The 19574-nt window shown below is 37.4% G+C and overlaps 2 protein-coding genes across 2 annotated transcripts; both read left to right on the forward strand.

The window, feature by feature from the left end:
- Positions 1 to 3302: 3302 nt before the first annotated feature.
- On the forward strand, positions 3303 to 6036 carry LOC307161809 (potassium channel subfamily T member 2-like; the record flags this gene model as incomplete). Its single annotated transcript, XM_079876752.1, has 4 exons — positions 3303 to 3380; positions 3828 to 3961; positions 4150 to 4355; positions 5822 to 6036. The coding sequence occupies 4 exons, from the start codon at positions 3303 to 3305 to the stop codon at positions 6034 to 6036; spliced, it is 633 nt and encodes a 210-aa protein (XP_079732878.1).
- A 345-nt stretch (positions 6037 to 6381) lies between these two features.
- LOC307161236 (potassium channel subfamily T member 2-like) lies at positions 6382 to 18692 on the forward strand. The gene is made up of 11 exons (XM_079875859.1): positions 6382 to 6482; positions 7109 to 7293; positions 7436 to 7507; positions 8188 to 8322; positions 11531 to 11642; positions 11776 to 11877; positions 12672 to 12755; positions 12836 to 12964; positions 15692 to 15974; positions 16362 to 16446; positions 18123 to 18692. The coding sequence occupies exons 1-11, from the start codon at positions 6411 to 6413 to the stop codon at positions 18226 to 18228; spliced, it is 1365 nt and encodes a 454-aa protein (XP_079731985.1). The 5' UTR covers positions 6382 to 6410; the 3' UTR covers positions 18229 to 18692.
- The last annotated feature ends 882 nt before the right edge of the window (positions 18693 to 19574 follow it).

Here is a 19574-nt window from a genome sequence, read left to right on the forward strand (position 1 = left end):
TTGGCCGAAACGAGCCAGTCACCGAGTCTGAACAGGTGCGAGAGTCGGCACCAACATCTGTCCCTGTAGAAGTTGAAGTTGGAGTGGAGCCCCGCCCATATGCCCACCACTGAGGAGTGGTTGCTGTGTCTAGTCTCTGCTGGTCCCATCCAGCCCCCTGTCTCCTTCGTCACCGCTGGTTCAGCCCAGCTGCCCAGCCCCCTGTCTCCTTCGTTCTGCCCAGCAGCCCAGCTCCTTTGTCTCTGCTGGTCCCATCCAGCCCTCTATCTCTGGCTTCACCTGACCTGACTCACCAGCTCTGCCTCCGGGCCTCCGCCTTCCGGGCCTCTGGCTGCGCCTCAGCCCCCCACCCCCTTTGGATCCACAGTGTTCCCCCTTCCCTCCAGCTCTTCCTTTGTCCTCACTCCCTCCGGCTCCACCAGGGTCTTCTGAGCCCCAAGCTCCACCTTGGTCCTGCAATGCTGCGGCTCCACCTTGGCAATCCAGATCAGCGGTGTCTCCCTGGATCTTCATCTCCTTGGCTTCACCTGGGTCTCCACATCTCCCGGCTCTACCTCAGTTAGTCATGCTCCTGGCTCCACCCTCCATCGGTTCTGGCATGGATCTTTGTCCAAATGGCTCTGCTCAGGGTCGCTCCCTGGCTCCTTCGTCTCCTCCTTCTATCGGCTCCACCTTGGTCTCACCCTCCCTCCACAGTTAGACTAGTTCTGGCACGGAGGGCAGAGTACTGTAACAGTTATGTTCTGCTTGTGGAATCTTATGTTGTGATTCCTTTGGTTCCTGTGTTTTGAAGGATTCAAATTTAAGAATCTATTTCAGATATGCTTCCTTACATAACATCACGGTGAAGAATACTGATTTTAGCATTTGAGGTTTTAATTTAGATAGTATATAAACTGAGAAAGTGATTATTGAGTTTACAGCAAGATATTCCTGCCCGACCTGTTTTTCCTTTGTAAGTTAAATGAGTCAGATCACGGAGACGCTAACCTATTGTCTTTAATGGCTCTTGGAGCAAGAGCCACAGTCCAGACGTTGAATCGTTTGGCTGATTGGATTAGCACATATGCATTTGAGTGGTTATGCTGATTGGATTGAGACTGCTGGTCTGGGGCGGGTTCCTTAACCTGTATACTCATTTACATGCTTTGTTTGAATTTGTCTCCACCTTCAAAAGTCCCTCCTCCTAAAATGCCTATAAGACACCATGTAAATTTATGTTAGATTAGATCATGTTGGAAGTACTGCAGCCACGTACAGCGGAGTTCTCAATAAAGAATAACTTCTGTTGAACGCGATCCCAACTGTCTCCTGGTCTCTGCTTCAATGAAAGAAAACTTTACAACAGTTTTCTTCCTGTTTTTAGTTCCTTGGTTTCTGATTATCACCTTTGTTACTATGGTTACTCATTGGTTTATTGATTATATTCACCTGTGTCTTGTTTGGTTCCTCCTTTAGCCTGTGTATTTAACTCAGTTAAGTCCTCAATTTCAGTTCTTTGTCCTGTATTGTCTGTGTTGCTTGCTTAGCTGTTACATTTGGAATACCGTGTTTGTTTTGTTTAGTTTGTGGAATAGAAATTTAAAAGTGCTGCAATTGGATCCACCCCTCTCTCCTTCATCTTCCTAAGCCTGAACGTGACAGTAATTAAACAAAACACTTAAAGGGATACTTCAGGATTTAGCATTAAGCTTTGTATTAGTAGAAAACCTGTAGTATTTTCGAATTACCATGCTTTCCACCCTCATATCCCCCTGAGACAAGAGATTTATGTATTTTTTGTCTGGAAAAAATCCTCCGATGACGCAAAAATCGTCATTTTGCGTCATCGGAGGATTTTCTGGCCAGAGGCTAAAGACTACAGCCAGTAGATGGCGTTGTTCCGCATGTTTTCAGCCCGCCCATAGAGGGTTGGATCTCACTCACAGAATGTACACAGTGTCAGCCGTCTTTCTTGGAAGCTAAGCTAGCAGGCTCTTGTTCTGTGGAGAAAGCTGAATAGTAGGAGAAAGCTGAGTAAGTAGGGGTTTCCATCCTCCTTTTCTTGGACTTGTCCCGCGGGCAAGATCGTTCAAAATGTAACGTTACGGGATTCAGCTTTTGCGTTCTGCGGTCGCCATTCATTGTTTAAGTTACATGCACACCTTTTGTTTCAATCTAACTGAATTCATTCCGATTGGTGAATCTGAATGTAGTGTTTACATGAACGCTAAACAAGTGATCGGTTGATGTGCGTTTTACCATTGCTAAGAAAATTCCCGCTCCTCCGTGAGATGCGAGACCCGGCGCGTCTCATTAATGACGCCACCGGTCTCGCGCCGTTCTCCCGCGGCCGTCAGCCTCGTCCTGCTCGCCACAGTAAACATGATGAAAGAATGGCGACTGTAGAATGCAAAAGCCGAATCCCGGACATTTTCGGCGATCTCTAAATCCCTGGCAAACTCATCACGTAGGCTAGCCTTGTTTGTTTCCAACTGCGCTCCCTTACCGGTAGGCGTGGCCTCCTAAGGCAGCGAAGCAAGTGCATTCTGGGAGTTGTTGTCTTTCATCCACATAAGCCAAAAATACATTTTCTGGCTTTTCCCAGTCTAGAAAGCTCCAAATTGAAAAATTTCTTCACATTTCTTCTACTTAAATGACCTATTTTAAATACACATTCATCTTCCCAGAGGTGAAGTATCCCTTTAAAATAAAGCTTATATATAACTACATTTAGAGAGGTTTACACTTAAAACAATAAAATAAAATAAAAACTGGTGTAAGAAAAAAAAAAAAAAAAAGAATTCAAGATGCATTCTCTTTCTATACAGGCTGGATAATGCTGAGGCTTGTTTCATTCTGACCTGTCGCTGTGAGGCTGATCGCAATGCAGCAGTATGTATTCTTGAGGTTCAAAAAGTGAAGAATTAATATTAAAAATGTTAAAGCTTTGTCTTTATCTGTGAAGAGATGGGACATAATAGAATATATTTTGCAGAGCTTTATTTATGTAATTACTATGAATATTCCACCTTTAATATTTTACAGGATTACCAGACCATCCTGAGGGCTTGGGCAGTAAAGGACTTTGCTCCAAGCTGTCCTCTCTTTGTTCAGATTCTCAAGCCAGAAAACAAATTTCATGTGAAATTTGCAGGTATTGTTAAATCTGTCTCAATTTATTTATTCCAGAACATTTCAATTCAAAGAGACTAAATGTAGAGAAATAGACAGGAGACTTTAATGCATAACTTTCCAACACAATTGTGCTGTGATGTTCCCTTTCAGATCATATTGTTTGTGAGGAGGAGTTTAAATATGCCATGCTGGCCCTGAACTGCATCTGTCCTGCCACGTCCTCCTTCATCACCCTGCTGGTGCACACCTCACAAGGCCTGTGGGTACACCAGCCTGATGACATATCAAAAACCCTTAAAGTCAGCATGAAACAGAAGTTGCAATGTTCTTTCCTTCCATATTGTGAAGTATATCTGAGTTAAACAGAATTGTTTAGATTGTTGGATGGTTGTGGTTTGCTATGTACTGTGATGTCATGTGAGTGACAGGTTGTCCCACCCTTGCACCAGTAAACACATCATCAGAGAAGAGATGAGCTGCATGAGAGTGGGGAAATTATTGTGATTAAAGATTCCGTTTATATTTTAGAAATTAGAAGGTGCATCAAATCCTTTATAGTAATTACCGCAATATTCCATTAAAAAAAATAACAAGAATAGTAAATTTTGATTTCATGGTGACTTAGATTTTGATTTTGTTATTTACTCACCCCAGTGTTTTGGAACACAAAATCATAATTATATATGATATGATGTTATGTAACTCTGCAGAGAAGGTCAACACTCAGAATTTACGGAAAATGCTCAGGAAATGAAGTGTACAGTATTGTTCTGAAAGAAAGCGTCTTCTTTTCTGAGTATGAGGGAAAGAGCTTCTCTTATGCCTCCTTAAATGTATATAATAAGTGAGTATGTTGAATAAGCATACAGTATTTGAGAAATACAATAAATGTCAGTACAGAGAAAACGACATTTGATTCCACAAAAATGGCAATTTCTCACCTCTGGACCTTCAATTCATGTCATTTTTTTTTTTAGAAATACTTTTTTAATAAATAATAAATATTTGTGTAAATATCGCTCTCATTTCTAGGTATGGCATCTGTCTTATTGGAGTGTGCCCTGAGGACACTAAGAGTATCCTGCTGAACCCTGGTCCTCAGCACACCATGAAACCCTTGGACGTGTGCTTCTATATCAGTCTCACCAAAGAGGAGGAATCCTGCTTCAAGACCCAGGCAGCGTGTACAGACAGCCCCATGACTCAACCCCCAACCAACAGTGCCATTACTAGCATGGGTCAGACAAATTCATCTGATAATACTTCAAACAAAGATACTGTACATATCACAGCAGTGCCATACACTACTGTTTAAAAGACTGGAGTCTGTAAGATATTCTCTCATGCTCATCAAGATTGCATTTCTTTGGTCAAAAGTAGTGAAAATAGTAATTTTGTCAAATATTATTATTTTATTGAATATTAATTAATATATTTTTAGGATTTTTTGATGATAGAAAGTTTAAAAAGCACTACATTTATTTGAAACAGATTTTTTTTACTGTTACTTTTAATCAATTTAAAAGTGATAGTTCACCCAAAAATTCTGTCATTAATTACTCACCCTCATGCCGTTCCAAACCCGAACGACTTTTGTTCATCTTCGGGACAAAAAATATTTGTAATGAAATCTGAGAGCTTTCATTCCCTCCATTGACAGCCTATGCAACTACTACTTTCAAGCCACAGAAAGGTAAAGACATCATTAAAGTAATACATGTGACCCAAGAGCTTTAACCTCAGTTTTATGAAGCAACGCGAGTACTTTGTTTGAGCAAAAAAAAAAAACCCCACAAATTACCACTTTATTGACAAAATATCTCCAACACGCTGTCACGAGAGCACCACGACACATGCGTTTTGTGTAAACGCGAGAGCAGATGTTGCGTGAACGCTCATTGGAGATTAATATTTTGTCAGTAAAGTGGTAAATTATGTTGTTGTTGTTTTGTTTTTTTTTCTGCAAACAAAGCACTCGCATCGTTTCATAAAATTGAGGTTAAACCACTTGGGTCACATTACTTTGATGTCTTTAGTACAGTCCTGGGGGTTGAAAATGGTAGTTGCATAGCTGTTAATGGAGGAAGCTCTCAGATTTAATTAAAAAGATCTTCATTTGTGTTCCGAAGATGAATGAAAGTCTTACGGGTTTGGAACGACATTAGGGTGAACTAACCCTTTAATGCATTGTTACTGAATAAAAGAATCGTTTGAAACCAAAAGAATTTTGGCAACACTTTACAATAAGGTTCCATATGTTAACATTAGTTAATATGAATTAACAATGAAAAATACTTTTAATGCACTTATTAATCTTAGTTGATGTTAATTTGAACATTTACTAATACATTACTACAAACAAGTTGTATCAGTTAATATTTAATAGACCTGAGCTAAATTGAACTAACAATGAACAGTTGAATTTTTATTAATTAACATTAACAAAGACTAATAAATAGTAATACTGTAACAATTGTTTTGTTCATACTTAGTTAATGCATTAACCCAATGGAACCTTATTGTAAAGTTACCAGAATTTTACGATACTCACATACAGAACTTTACTATAACTTTTGAACAGATGCGTATGTACTATGTGTTAAGTTTTAAAAAAGTTCACCATAAAATTGCAGTTTTTCTATGAAAGATAATGTAATGTCATTTCCGATTTTTGCCTAAAGGTTTTTGTTTGTATTTCCTACAGGTACCATGGCCATAGATGTGCAGGAAATAAGCATTCCATCCAGTTTAGGTCCATCTCTTTCAACTGAAACAAATATATCTGAGACCAGAAGAACAAACATGGTTCCTGTTCTAGAAGTGACTGATTCATCTTCCTTTCAGACTGGCAATCAACTCAGCGATCAGTCAAAGAGTCCATATCAGTACTTCAGTGGAGATGAATGTAGCGATGGGTAATTTGTTCTTTACCTGAGAGAGAAAATCCTCTGTTTGCGAAAGTTGTTTTGGTAACACTTTATTCTAAGGTGAGTGCATAACAGTAAGTTATGCATACTTACAAGTAATTAACCCTAACCTAAAGCCTTAACCCTTACTATAACCCTATAGTAAGTGCATGTGGATCAATTAATATTGATCAGTACTTTTTTTGAGGAAGTACAATGTAACTACGTCACCTTAAAATAAAGCGTAACCGTTGTTTTTAGTTTTATTAAATGTCATTAGAAACATTGAATAATGTCAAGATATCTGCCATGGGAACGAGATTTCCTGAACTTAATTATTATTATTTTTTTTGTTACATTAAGGGATATCCTCCAAATTTACCCTACATGGGAAGCTCTCTGATACTTTGCCATTTACGGAAAGAAAAAACGCCCAAGTGTTGTATGCGGCTGGAAAAGGTAATAAATGTCTTTATTACATTTTGGTGGACAATAATATGAACAACAGTTTGCATATATGCATTAACATATGTATGTGTTCCCTCAGGTATTTGAGTTTGAAGTGGATTTAGCCCATCTTTAATAATTATGTTGCACAATAAATGTAATTCATTCATTCATTCATTGTTGTTGAAAGAATTTAATACTTTTGTTCAGCAAGGATTCATTAAATTTATCAAAAGTTACAGTAAATACTTTTATAATGTTACAAAAGAATTCTATTTCAAATAAATGCTGTTCTTTTGAACTTTCTTTTCATCAAAAAATCAAGAAAAAACGTTACAGCAAAAAAAAAAGCAGGAAAACATTATATATATATATGTGACACTAACGACTAATGATGCTGAAAATTCAGCTTTGCATCACAGGGATAGATTACATTTTAAATATATTCAAATAGAAAGCAATTATAAACAGTTATATTTTTACTGTATTTTTGATTAAATAAATGCATCCTTGGTAGGCATACGAGACTTTCTTCAATAACATAAAAAAAAATTGTATTCAGTGTATGCACCTAGATATCACTGGTTTAATGTTGAATTGTAATTTTACATTGCTTAATTATCTTATTGTGATGTCAGTTTTTGTCTAAGACCTGCCACCACAAAGACGACGATGATGTCAGAGCGTACGGTTTGAAGAATAAGCTCATCATTGTGTCCGCTGAGACAGCAGGAAATAGCCTGTACAACTTCATCCTCCCGTTACGAGCCTCATACAGACCACAGAATGAACTGTGGCCCATCGTGCTGCTCCTGGAAAAAGAGTAAAAATCCTTATTTTACACATCACTCTCTTTTACCTTGTTTATTGAGCTTTACTAACTCTTTAGTTGCCAATGTCTTTCAGTTATAATGACTACAGATGTCTGCATTATGTTGTTTCTGTGTGGACTGTCTGTCTTTTAGGCCAGATGCAGAACTTCTTGAGACTGTCTGTTGGTTCCCAATGATCTATTACTTGCTTGGGTCAATCGACAGGCAAGAGACATTATTATGAAATATGAAACATTATAATGTTTGTTTGTATCCTGCCCTCAAATGATACATTTATTTTGAGGACAGGAAGGAGATAAGGCCGCTGCTGTACATCGAGAGTCACCTTCTCGAGATAACATAAAAACATTGAATTAGCTCAAGACACAATTGAGAATAGAGTGCTGTCTAAAAATCTGGAAACAAATGAATATTTTTGAACTAATGATTCCATCTTACTGAAGTCAATGGTTTTTTGAATGGGTTTTGGTTAAATGCCTGAAGTAAGGTCTGTGGCGCACACAAACTCAAGATTTTACTTTTAGATTCTACGACACAGAATACATGATATATTAAAGCTTTTACTTAACTTGTTGTTAACAAATGGCTAAATACAGAGGATGTTGGGCACAGTCATTTTGCCCACCAGATATATTTGTCTACTTTCTAGTCTGCTTTTACAGCCTTGTTTTGTTTAAATACTCACACTTTTGCAAATTATCCTAACTCAAACTTTCCCACTTAGATTTTAAATAAAGAGTGGAAGAGTTGACGGAAGGTCTATTAGCTAAATACAAAACTCAAATAAGTCTATGACAGCATGATTATTATTTGAAGTTGCATCAAACATTGCCAAATGTTTTACTGAAATTGATCTGTCTGTCTGTCTGTGTATCTCCTTACAGCCTGGATGACCTGTTGCGTTGTGGTGTCTCATTTGCTGCCAATATGGTGGTTGTTGACAGGGAGAGCACCATGAGTGCTGAGGAAGAGTATATGGCTGATGCAAAAATCATTGTTAATGTCCAGAACTTGTTCAGGTCAGAGACTGTTTGAGATTTTCTTTGATTTTGCTTACGTGCATTTAAAATGAAAAAACATCACACTATTGAATATCAGCTAGAATACAGCCATGTGCAGTAATAAATGCATGTTTGTTGAACATACCCTTGTGATAAAGAAGTCCTATTTAGCATACTTTTATAAAGAGCTCTTATAAAAAGAATTTAAGTCCAAACTGAATGCAGTGTTTTCGGTGTGGAATATGCAATATTGTTTGCAATTAAATGAAAATGTATTATAGTATAAATTTATATTAAATGCAATTAGTTGAACTTAAGAGCGCTTTTTGACCCACTTACAAAAGTAGGACTTAAGTACATCTTTATGTCAGCTTCCATGAAAAATGTTGAGGTAATCGATCTAAATGCAGCAGTTATAGATTTAACAAAAAACTCAGAACACTCGAAAACAAGGAAGGAACAGAACAACCGATTATAACGTGACAAGAACAGACCATGAACTGAAAGAAACACAGAGCTTAAATACACAAACTAATCAACAAAATAAACGACAGGTGTAACTGATAATCCAACAATGGAAACAAACTGAAACATAGGAAACTGATTTAAACTAAGTGCAAAACTTACCCAAACAGACATAAGACACAGATAAGCCTACATTCCCCTCCATCCAGAATGCGTGCCTATGCGTCTTATATAACAACAATAAAAAAGTCCAACAGAGGAGGGCGGGATGGGTCTTGGGTGGAGGACCCAGGCACAATGCATGAACACAGTAACCACGACAGAGCAAACAACAGGAAAAGCCAGGGAGGAGACGACGGCGGTAGAAGCCAGGAGGAATTGGCAGTAGGAGGAGCCAGGGTGGAATCTCCAGCTAGAATCCCATGATGAATGCCCACGGTGGAGTTGAGGGAGGGAGGAGCCATGGCCGAGACTAGGCAGACGGAACCAGGGGGACGACCGACTGAGGCAGAGTTGATGGTGGTGGAGACCCAGGCGGAGACAGGGCGACACTGAAGGTCCTGGAGACCAAGGCAGAGCTGTGGGGACTAGTGGTGAAGCCAGGGTGCCCGGAGGACTGAGGTGGAGTTGAAGGGAAGACGGAGCCAAATGGGTGCAGGGACGAGTCATAAACAAAGGCCCGTAAGTCCATGGCGACGACAGAGTGACGCCTGACCAAGGCAGAACCGGAAGGACGAGGAAACCCAGGTGTGCGCCAAGGTAGCGAGGTGGAGGGAAAGGCACGAAGGTTCTAAGCGGAGGCTGGTGGACTGAGAAGTGTAGGCAGGGGTTTAAGAAACAACCTTCTAGGTACAGGACAGACAGATGGTCCTCTTGGCTGACGTGGAATAGACAGACATCTCAGGGACGGCCTTCTTGGCCGATGCGGAACAGGCAGAATTCTCAGGGTGCTGGGTGAGAAACATGCTCGGTACTATTATCCTCCATATCCTCAAATAAAATCAAGTTGTGGACTGTGATGTGGTGATCCTCCTCCATCTCACCGATGGTAAAGAGGGGTCTGCAGTGAGATAGTGATTTAGTCCATGTACTCCTGGAAGCTCCCTCAAGGTCGATCTCCAGGCAGGCACGCTCTCGTCCCAAAAAGACATAAAACAAAGGTAATCTCTTACACTTTTTATAATATATGTTTTCATAAATTATTTTATTCTAGCTTAATGGATTCTTTTTTTATTAACACTTGAATGTGGGTAAGTTTCATAAAAAAGCAACATTTTAGACAAAAGACAAAAAAAGGAAAAATCATCTTTTTGTCAAAGATTTTGTCTGGATCGGATTCAGAACAATGATCAAAACGTAGATGGAGTAGATCGCTTCTATCAACACCCTAAAGCTTCACATTCGTATACCTCTCCATGGGGTTCAACATTTCATTCAGTATCATTAGGCAGTTTTTATTTATATGCTGTGGAATGTTTGTAGCCTGGTTAAAGATCAGAGCGATCGTCATCGTGTAAAGCCATATGCTGCGTCCTGCCTAAGTTACACTACGCCATAAAAGTATGTAATCTTTTTGTGAAGAAAAGGTATTTACTTGAATGTGTAGCAAAAAAGTAGGCAAGCTTTGGGACATACTACTTCGTCATCTTTATCGGACGGATCTGTCGCGTGCATCCTGTCATGTAAACTGCCCTGTCAATCATCTTGTCACAGTTAAAATCCTCTATTAAATCTAATTTAATTTCCTACCGTTTCGGAGAGAAATGTAGTAGCACGTTCATCTGCCAGTGGGTCTTTCATGGAGACTGTCCTCATGTGTTTGCAATTTGAATATAATAATGCATTTAAAAGTTGGTGCGCTTCACCAACGGACATCGCTCAAATGCCTCTGGGCGCAATTAGATAGACCTAAAACCAATCAGAGCGATCGTCATCATGTAAATCATGCCTCAACGTTTCTGATTGGTGCCGCGATTTGGACAGATTAGAAATCGGCTTGAATGGGCTCTTTGCCAGACTACTTGCAGGGCAAATCTAAATTTGCCGGAAGTTTGTCTGGGTTTTCCCAGGCTAGAATATTTGATGATTACGTTAGCTTACATGTGTGTAAGCAATGCTTCGATCACTTCTTTCTGCTTCGCTTGTTTTTGGATCCTTAATAATGGATGCGTAATAGCGCCCCCTAGTACCGTATCACATGAAAACATTGATTTATATCGAAACTTGTGTCATGCTTTTAAATATATTTGTAATTACACAATTATAATGATGAAGTGCAATTAGTACATTTAAAATATTAACTTTAAATGCAATAACACACTACAGTTAAAATTATAATCTAGGATTTTACATGTGCTTTAGAATGTTAGTCAACACATCAAAATACATCTTTAAAGAATGACGAAAGATTATTGAACATGATTTAAAACTTTAAATTTGACTATTAGAAAATTTTTTAAAGTGTACTTGAGTGTGTTAAGCAACATAGTCATGAAAGTGTAGCCTACTCTCTTTAAGTACACTTGTGACCTTTTATATCACTATATATATATATATATATATATATATATATATATATATATATATATATATATATATATATATATATATATATATATATATATGCTTTTTTAAATACTTTTAAGATTTAAGTACACTATAAGTGCATATGCAATACATTTAGGCACACTTCTTTCTCACAAGGGCACTAAAGATCTTGTAAAGTCATTGAAATAGTCTCCTGTAAATGACTCGTTTGTAGGCTGTTCTCTGGTCTCAACATCATCACAGAGTTAACTCATCCCGCTAACATGAGATTCATGCAGTTCTGCGCAAAGGACTGTCACTCACTGGAATTCTCCAAACTGGAGAAGGTGAGCAGAAATTCATAACATGCTTTTGTCACTCTTATTACATTGAATCATAAAAATATTGATTTAGGCTTGATTAATCTGTTTGGTCCTAATCCTTCTTTTCCATGTTTATCTGTATGGCTTTATGGAACAGAAAGAAAAAGAGAAAGGCTCAAACTTATCCTTCATATTTCGCTTGCCCTTTGCAGCTGGTAAGGTGTTCAGTATTAGCATGCTGGACACACTCCTCTACCAGGTAACTAACACCCCTCTGCTAAAAGAAATGTGCTGCCTGTTGGCCTGAAATCATTTATGAATATTTGCCTGCTAATGCCCACTAGATGGCAATATGGCAACTTTATTAGCTGAACACCAATATACATATGTTCAGTATATATGTATATACTGTTCAAAATGTAGGGGTCAGTTTATTTATTTTTTAAAGAATAAATACTTTTATTGAGCAAGCATTTACTTTTCAATAGACATTACTATTTCTGTTTTATTTTCAACTTTCCCTTATCATGGTTTCCACAAAATTATTAAAGGAATAGTTCACTTCAAAATGAAAAGTCTGTCATCATTTACTCACCCTCAAGTTGTTCAAAACCTGTATGAGTTTCTTTCTTCTGCTGAACACAAAAGAAGATATTTTGAAGAATGTCTTTAAGCAAACAGTTGATGGACCCCATTGACTTCCATAGTATTTTATTTCCCATCAAGCAGCAAAATTGTTTTCAAAATTGATGATGATAATAAATGTTTCTTGAGAAGCAAATCGTCATATCAGAATGATTTCTGAAGGATCATGTGACACTGAAGACTGGAGTGATGATGCTGAAAATTCAGCTTTGCATCAAAGGAATAAACTACATTTTAAAATATATAATATAACAACAGTTATTTTAAATTGTAATAATATTTCACAATATTACAGCCTTGATGAGCATAATTAACTTCTTTAAAAAATGCTCTTGCTTCTGAAAATTGTAAATGTTCAGATCTTCAAATTTGTCCATAATTGTGTTATAAGTGCTTCTGTTGTTTCAGAGTTTTGTTAAGGATTATATGATAACCATCACCAGACTACTGCTTGGACTGGAAACTACACCAAATTCTGGTTTCCTGTGCGCCGTAAGTGTGACTTTTACAGTTTCTATGTTTTTATTTTATACCGTTTCAGCGGTGTTAAAATGTGGTATATTACATTTCAGTTGAGGATCAAAGAGGAGGACTTGTGCATCCAGACGTACGGCACACTGTACCAAGTGCTGTCCTCCACTGTGGGAGACATTCCCATCGGCATCTACAGGACAGAGTCTCAGAGAGTTCAACCTCCCGAGGTTTCATTATGTTCAGTGCAACACATACTTGCACACTTTTAGGTCAGGAGAAACCGTTCAATTAGAACAGAAGGGAAGGAGCCAGCTTTACTTGTTACTTAATTATCAGTTCAATCAGGACCACTTTCGTCAAATGTATATTTTATTATAATGATAATGCATTCAGTTAGTGTTGGCGGTATGGTTCTGTTCTGGGAAGACTCCATGCGCCCGTCCATGCAGCCATGCCTGGACAGAGCGGGGAGAGCCAAACCCCCCCTTGGGGTAACAGAGCAGATCCAGTAATCATGCATACATAATTACAATTCACAAATTTAACATGAGCTGTTGCTGTAAACAAACCAAAATACATGAGGAAGGATAATTACAATGACATTCACTGTATACCGAAGACAATCGCAAAATAGATATCAGATTAGATTACAGATTTTCAGGTGGAGCTGGGGATGGAGGGGGGAGTTAGATGTAGCGTGCAGCCATGCATTAGAAGAGAGGCTGAATGAATGTGGATTTAAATGAACCGCTGTGATAAGTGTAATTTAAAACCATTTAATGCACAGGTTCCAGTCAGTTCAATCACCGTTCTATATTATTGCGCTGCTTTTATTGAAGCACACACTCGCACACCGAGATGGGAGATCACGCTGCTCATACACAGAAACATTCAGGAGCAGAGGAACTTGTTTTCATCGCTGCCCCGCGACATACATTAATGAATTAGCTTCGCTACTTAATTGCTGCATTATATTTCTCAGAAACGAGGGGGTAACATCGCTGTTTTTGAAGTAATTAAACTCACAGCTTCATTGTTTTTAGAGAGATGATGCACAGACGCAAGTAATTCCCACACTTATCTCTCTCTCTCTCTCTCTCTCTAGATATTTAATTAAAATAAATGCTATAAGGGGTGAAAATGGCCGAAATTTACTAGGGGGACCCTAGTTGGGATCATATTTGATATTTTTAAACCTTAGATGCAGAAAATCCCACTGTATTTCTGAATGTAATTTGAGCATTAGAAGGCTATTACGTGGATAAAAGATGGGAATCCTCTATATTTTAAACTCCATCCCCCCTTGAAACTGACTTCCTGGACTCAGTGGCTAAAATTCATTCATTGAAATAAATGTAATCTTACACACTACTTTATCTATGTGTCTGATTTAAAGCGGCCAAAATAGTAGATCTACCGAGCCGTAACTGACAAAATTAACCGTCATTTTTACACTTCCGCTCAAATATTGCGCGCCAAACATCAATAACAGCTTTAACTTGTCAATGCAGGTAAATGACCATGATATAATAATCCAAGGCTTCGCGTCTGGGTGTTCTTTGCCTCCACATTGTGCATTTAAAATCATTTAATGCACAGATAGCCATGGAATTATCCCTCACATAAGTGATAATTATCATGCAAACAACTGAATATGCAATAACACAAATTAGATCTATTCAGTCAACATCCGTTTTATCAATGGATTTTCCCTAGACGGTTAAAATTTAACAGGTAACTAGTGAAATGTTTGTATCCTGAGTAGTTCTAGCACTTTACTCATGTACACTATAGAGTGGAACAACTTTTCCAGTGGCGCTGGTTCCAGAACTATTTTTTCTATTCATTTCTCCCATAGGGATTAAAAAAAAAAGTTTTGTTAAAGAGTTATAAGCCATGAAACAAGCCAACCAGCTACGAGGTGAATCATAACATTATAAACTCTGATTTGAAGCGAAACGTATTTGAAAATCAGACAAAAATAATAGGATACAAGACTGTAGTCTTAACGGCTTTTGTGATAGAAAGAACTACGATCCCATGAAACATTGCGAACAGCATAATCAAGTTAAAACGATGACGAAATATAAAACAACTCATTTAAAAAGTTGTTTTTATATATATATATATATATATATATATAAAAACAATATATTTTAGATTTATTGCAAAATATGTATATATATTCAAATTATTTAGTATTTTGAGAGCATAGGGAGGCAGAGTCTTTTTCCAAGTTTCATGGCAGTGGGCGGAGCTAATGAGATCTTTTGGCGTGTTTTGCTTGTTTTGAACCTCTGATTGGTGTAATTTTCTGTTCATCATCATGGCTAATGTAAGTTTTAGTTATTAATGTAATAATGTGCGCTGGCGGCTTCAATAAAAGCAAATACTATCAATTAACAACCAAAGTAGCTCACAGGGCTGTCTTTAAAGGTTTATAGGTTATTGTTTAAAATCATTTTTTACTTCCAGAACCCGACTGTTGCACTCTATTGTTTAAAACTTTGGGGTCGGTAAGGTTTTTAAAAATGTTTTTGAAAGAAATTAATAGGCTACTTCTATTCAGCAATGGTGTCTTAAATTGATCTAAAGTGACAGTTAAGGCATCTAAAGATTTATATTTCAAATAAAGGCAAATTTCTAATTATTTTGATCTTTCTATTCATCAAAGAAAAAGAAAGTATTACGGTTTCCACAAAAATATTAAGCAGCATGGAAACTTAACATTCAGAAAATTAGGGGATGGCTCGGGACCAAATGTTGGTATTTTCTAAACTTTTTTTCTCATAATTTAAAATTAAAATTGTAACTTTAATAGAGAATGAGAGTGATAAAAGTTTAAGACGAAATGTAAATTTTTTTTGAATATTCCTTTTGAAAAGTGAAAAACATGCAATAACAGGGCTTTTTTTACTTCCCATTTTAAAGCAATCAGTCTTTCTTTCTTCTAGTCTCCTCAATCCCAAACATCAGACAAAGTGTCAGTCTTTGACGAGGAGGAGCATCCTCAGGTTCTTCAGTGTGAATTCCCAGACAGCAATGTACACACTCATTCTCTGCGCCGAAAGAGCCTGCAGTGGGCTTCCAATCTTCTGGGGCCGTGGCACGCGGAGCGTGATGCAGACAGATTGAGCCAGCACCGGGACGTCCTGCTCTCATGCTCAGAGAGACAGGAGCTTACTGAGATGGTCAAGAACCGCATGCAAAACCTGGGGCTCTCCACGAGGGGATTCGGTGAGACACCATCTTATGAGTCGAATTATACAGTGAAATCTTGTGCAGAATGAATAAGTTTCTATGCATTATTTGATTTGATTTTGAGAACTGTGTAACCAGGGTGTAAAATTATCATTTGTCCACACACTAGTAATAATAGTGCCAATGGCAGCAGTATGAAAAAACAAATCTGAAACTTGACTTGTATTATGCAAAATTTCATTTCAAAATATAAAACTAATTAACATAATGTGGTGACATTCAGCTTTTTAAAAACATTGATTTGATTTTATACCTCATATTTTCAGTTGAGGCTCATTACTACTAGGGCATGGTTCTGGAGAATAACACATTTTTATGACTGAAATGACTTTTTATTCTGTTAACATGTGTTTTTCAATCCAGATGAGCTGAATATTAACCCGAGTAGCCACTCTTATGCCTTACTCAACCCGTCACCAGATACACAGCTGGAGCTAAATGACATTGTGTAAGTGAAGCTAAATCTTTTGTACTTCATAGGGAAGAAAAAATTAAGAACTTATGATTTGCTAAATGAAACATTTATTTTTTATAGACTTATGTATATTTTAGGAATTGTTTTGCATTGTAACAGACCATTTTTATATATATTACATAATTAAAATCATACTAAAATTAAATCCAGTACAGCCAATACTACATACACTGCCTGGCCAAAAAAATGTGACCACTTGGATTTAACTAAGTAAATAGGTAAGAGTCTTCATTGGATAATTGCTGCAATTATTAATGTGTTACAGCTGGCAATGAGTAATTTAACCCTGACAACCATGTCGGAAGACATATCCTGTGGTCATGGAAAAGATGTTCCTCTGTTTCAGAAGGGTCAAATTATCGTCTTTCATCAAGCAAAGAAAACAACTATTGCTGAAACTACTTAAACTGGTTTAACTGTCCAACGCATTGTTGAAACCTGAAAGGATAGTGGTGAACAGTCATCTCTGAGGAAGAAATGTGGTCGAAAAGAAAAATCTGAGATCATTTAAACGTTTGGTGGAATCAAATCAACAGTAAAATCAATAGTTGTACTCACAGCTATGTTTAATAGTGAAAGTAAGAGCATTTCCACACACACAATGCAAAGATAACATAGGGGATTGGGACTAAACAGCTGTGTAGCCTTAAGAAAAACACTTATCCAAGACAGCAACATAGTGTCGACCCATTACTTGTCTGGCCTGCATAATACATCATTTTTAGTCGTTTCTGCAGATCCATGAGAACTGGAATCATTTTGACAACGTTTTATCTGTACAGAGGTAAAGGGAAGGAGGCCTTCACAGGGGAGAGACTAGTTGACACTTCAGGACTGCGTTGTCGTCGCGTCCAGATGCAGGTCCTTCATCATTTAAATATTTTTTAAGATGGAAGAATGCGGTTTAACAGATACTAGAAACGTGACTTTCAAATGAAAGATTGGTATCAAAGAGCACACCCAGGTTCCTAACCGACGACGAAGACTTGACAGAGCAGCCATCAAGTGTTAGACAGTTATTACGAGAGGACGTTTTTTGTCCAATAATTAGAATGTTTTTTCAGAATTAAGTAGTAGGAAATTACTAGTCGTCCAGTTTTTTTATATCAGCTATGCATTCTGTTAATTTTGTGAATTAGTAGGCTCTATATTTCTTCACGCCCTGACGAAACTGAGTATCATCAGCATAACAGTGAAAACTAATTGTTGCACAAGCTTATGGAAATGATGCCATGGAAAATGCATCAAAGCTTAAGCTGGTCCAATAAATTATTAGACTGAATTTGTAAATACTATGCATACATTATTCAAAATATATATTTTTAATTTCTTTTTGCATTACAGTAGTCTGACAATTTTTTCCTCTGAGAATTTGGCAGGGGGAATTTTCCTAATTGTCATGAAAACAAGATCTCTATGAGAAATCTTGAAAAAAAAAAAAAGGTCTGAATTGCATTTTTTCTTCTTTTTTTTACAATTTCTTGTATAAATAAGTTTATTTTCTATAATTTCCTTCTGCAACCTTTAGGTTGCAATATGAGCAGAATTGATCTTTAATTCTGCAATCTTTTTCTTGAGATTAACCCTAATTGTAGTACCTTTTACATGAATCTGTAGTTTTATGTTTTGTTTTCTTTCTTTTTTTTCAGGTACATAATCCGTAAAGATCCCATCTCACTAGAGCTCAACGGTACCGACAACTGCAAAAACAGCACGAGGAGCGGTACACATATAATAGAGAGGAATCAGCTCTGAATAAAGACAACAGCTGTTTATTTACACTGTGATCAGAGTAATACTTGCTCTTTAACATCAGTTAAGATCTGAAAGCCATTTCTGACTAGCTGCAAACCTTTAATGTATTATCTATGCATGGCTCAGAGTAATGCATGCCTCATTCACGGTTTTGCGTTATCATATTTATTCCTGCCAGCATGTTCCCGCCTCATGTTCAGATTGGAGGTCAAACATCAATAAAAGTGATCTTTCCATGTCTGGCTGGAAGTCACATTATTAGGCATATGCTGGTTTCCTGCAAAGAACTTGGCAGTGATCCTTCTCCTGAAGACTGCAGTAATGCATGATCTGCATTTTCTCACTTCTCATTTAAAACACAAACCATAATGACCATGTAATTAACCCATAAAGACAACCCATAAAAATTATCTACCAATGTAAACTGATATCAACAATCATTTCATTAAAGGAATATTTCACCCAAAAATGCTAATTCTTGCATTGCCATTATTTACTTACTCATATGCTGTTGATCTGTGAAAAAAAAAAAGAAAAAAAAAAAAAGAAAGGAACCAAGAATCACTACAACACAAGCTGTTTTTCAAGCCTATCTTTATGTGTATTTTGGTAGATCGCTTGAAATGCTGGATGGAATAGGCAAGATGTGCACGAGGCTGAATCCAGCTTCTTATTCGCAGCTTCTTATTGACGCTATCCGTTCCACCTTAAATGACGCGAACTTCCGCGTTTGCTGGCTTCTTATTGACGCTCAACTTAGGGACCGTGCGGTTTTTCTCTTTTTCGCGTTTTTTAAAGGGATTGTGTTACTTTTGTGTTTATTTTCAGAATAAAATATTAATAAACGATGTTTAAATGCAAATAACACTGATATATCAGCGAAAACGGACTGTGAAAATATAAAAGCAATCCAAACTTTACACAATGCACAAAGAGCCGCCTAATGCATTTTCTGCCCATTTTCTGCCCAACTGCTTAAAATCCACATTTTAAGCAGTTTTTACTGTAGAATTATTATTTTTTATGAATTATTGAACTTGGTACATTACACAATGCACAAAGAGCCGCCTATTGCATTTTCTGCACAATTTGCGGCGCTATTTCAGGGCAGCCTCAGAGGGTGCTTTAAAGTGGACATTACCTTATAGTAGAGCTGCTCCTCTAATGAAATCCAAATTTTAAGAAATTTTTACTGTAGAATTATTTTTTTATGTATATTTGAACTTGGCACATTACACATTGCACAAAGAGCCACCTATTGCATTTTCGGCACAATTCACGGTGCTATTTCACGGCAGCCTCAGAGGGTACGTTAAAGTGGACATTATCCTATTACAGTAGAGCTG

This window comes from Squalius cephalus, assembly GCF_949319135.1.
Source record: "Squalius cephalus genome assembly, chromosome: 7".
NCBI classification, from domain to species: Eukaryota; Metazoa; Chordata; class Actinopteri; order Cypriniformes; family Leuciscidae; genus Squalius; species Squalius cephalus.

Bases quoted from the DNA above. Each gene is read 5' to 3' on its own strand.
- LOC307161236 (XM_079875859.1), top strand. From the start codon at position 6,411: ATGGGAAGCTCTCTGATACTTTGCCATTTACGGAAAGAAAAAACGCCC. The intron at 11,643-11,775 runs GTGAGCAGAAAT...TTTATGGAACAG, and splicing joins AATTCTCCAAACTGGAGAAG to AAAGAAAAAGAGAAAGGCTC. The intron at 16,447-18,122 runs GTAAGTGAAGCT...CTTTTTTTTCAG, and splicing joins CTGGAGCTAAATGACATTGT to GTACATAATCCGTAAAGATC.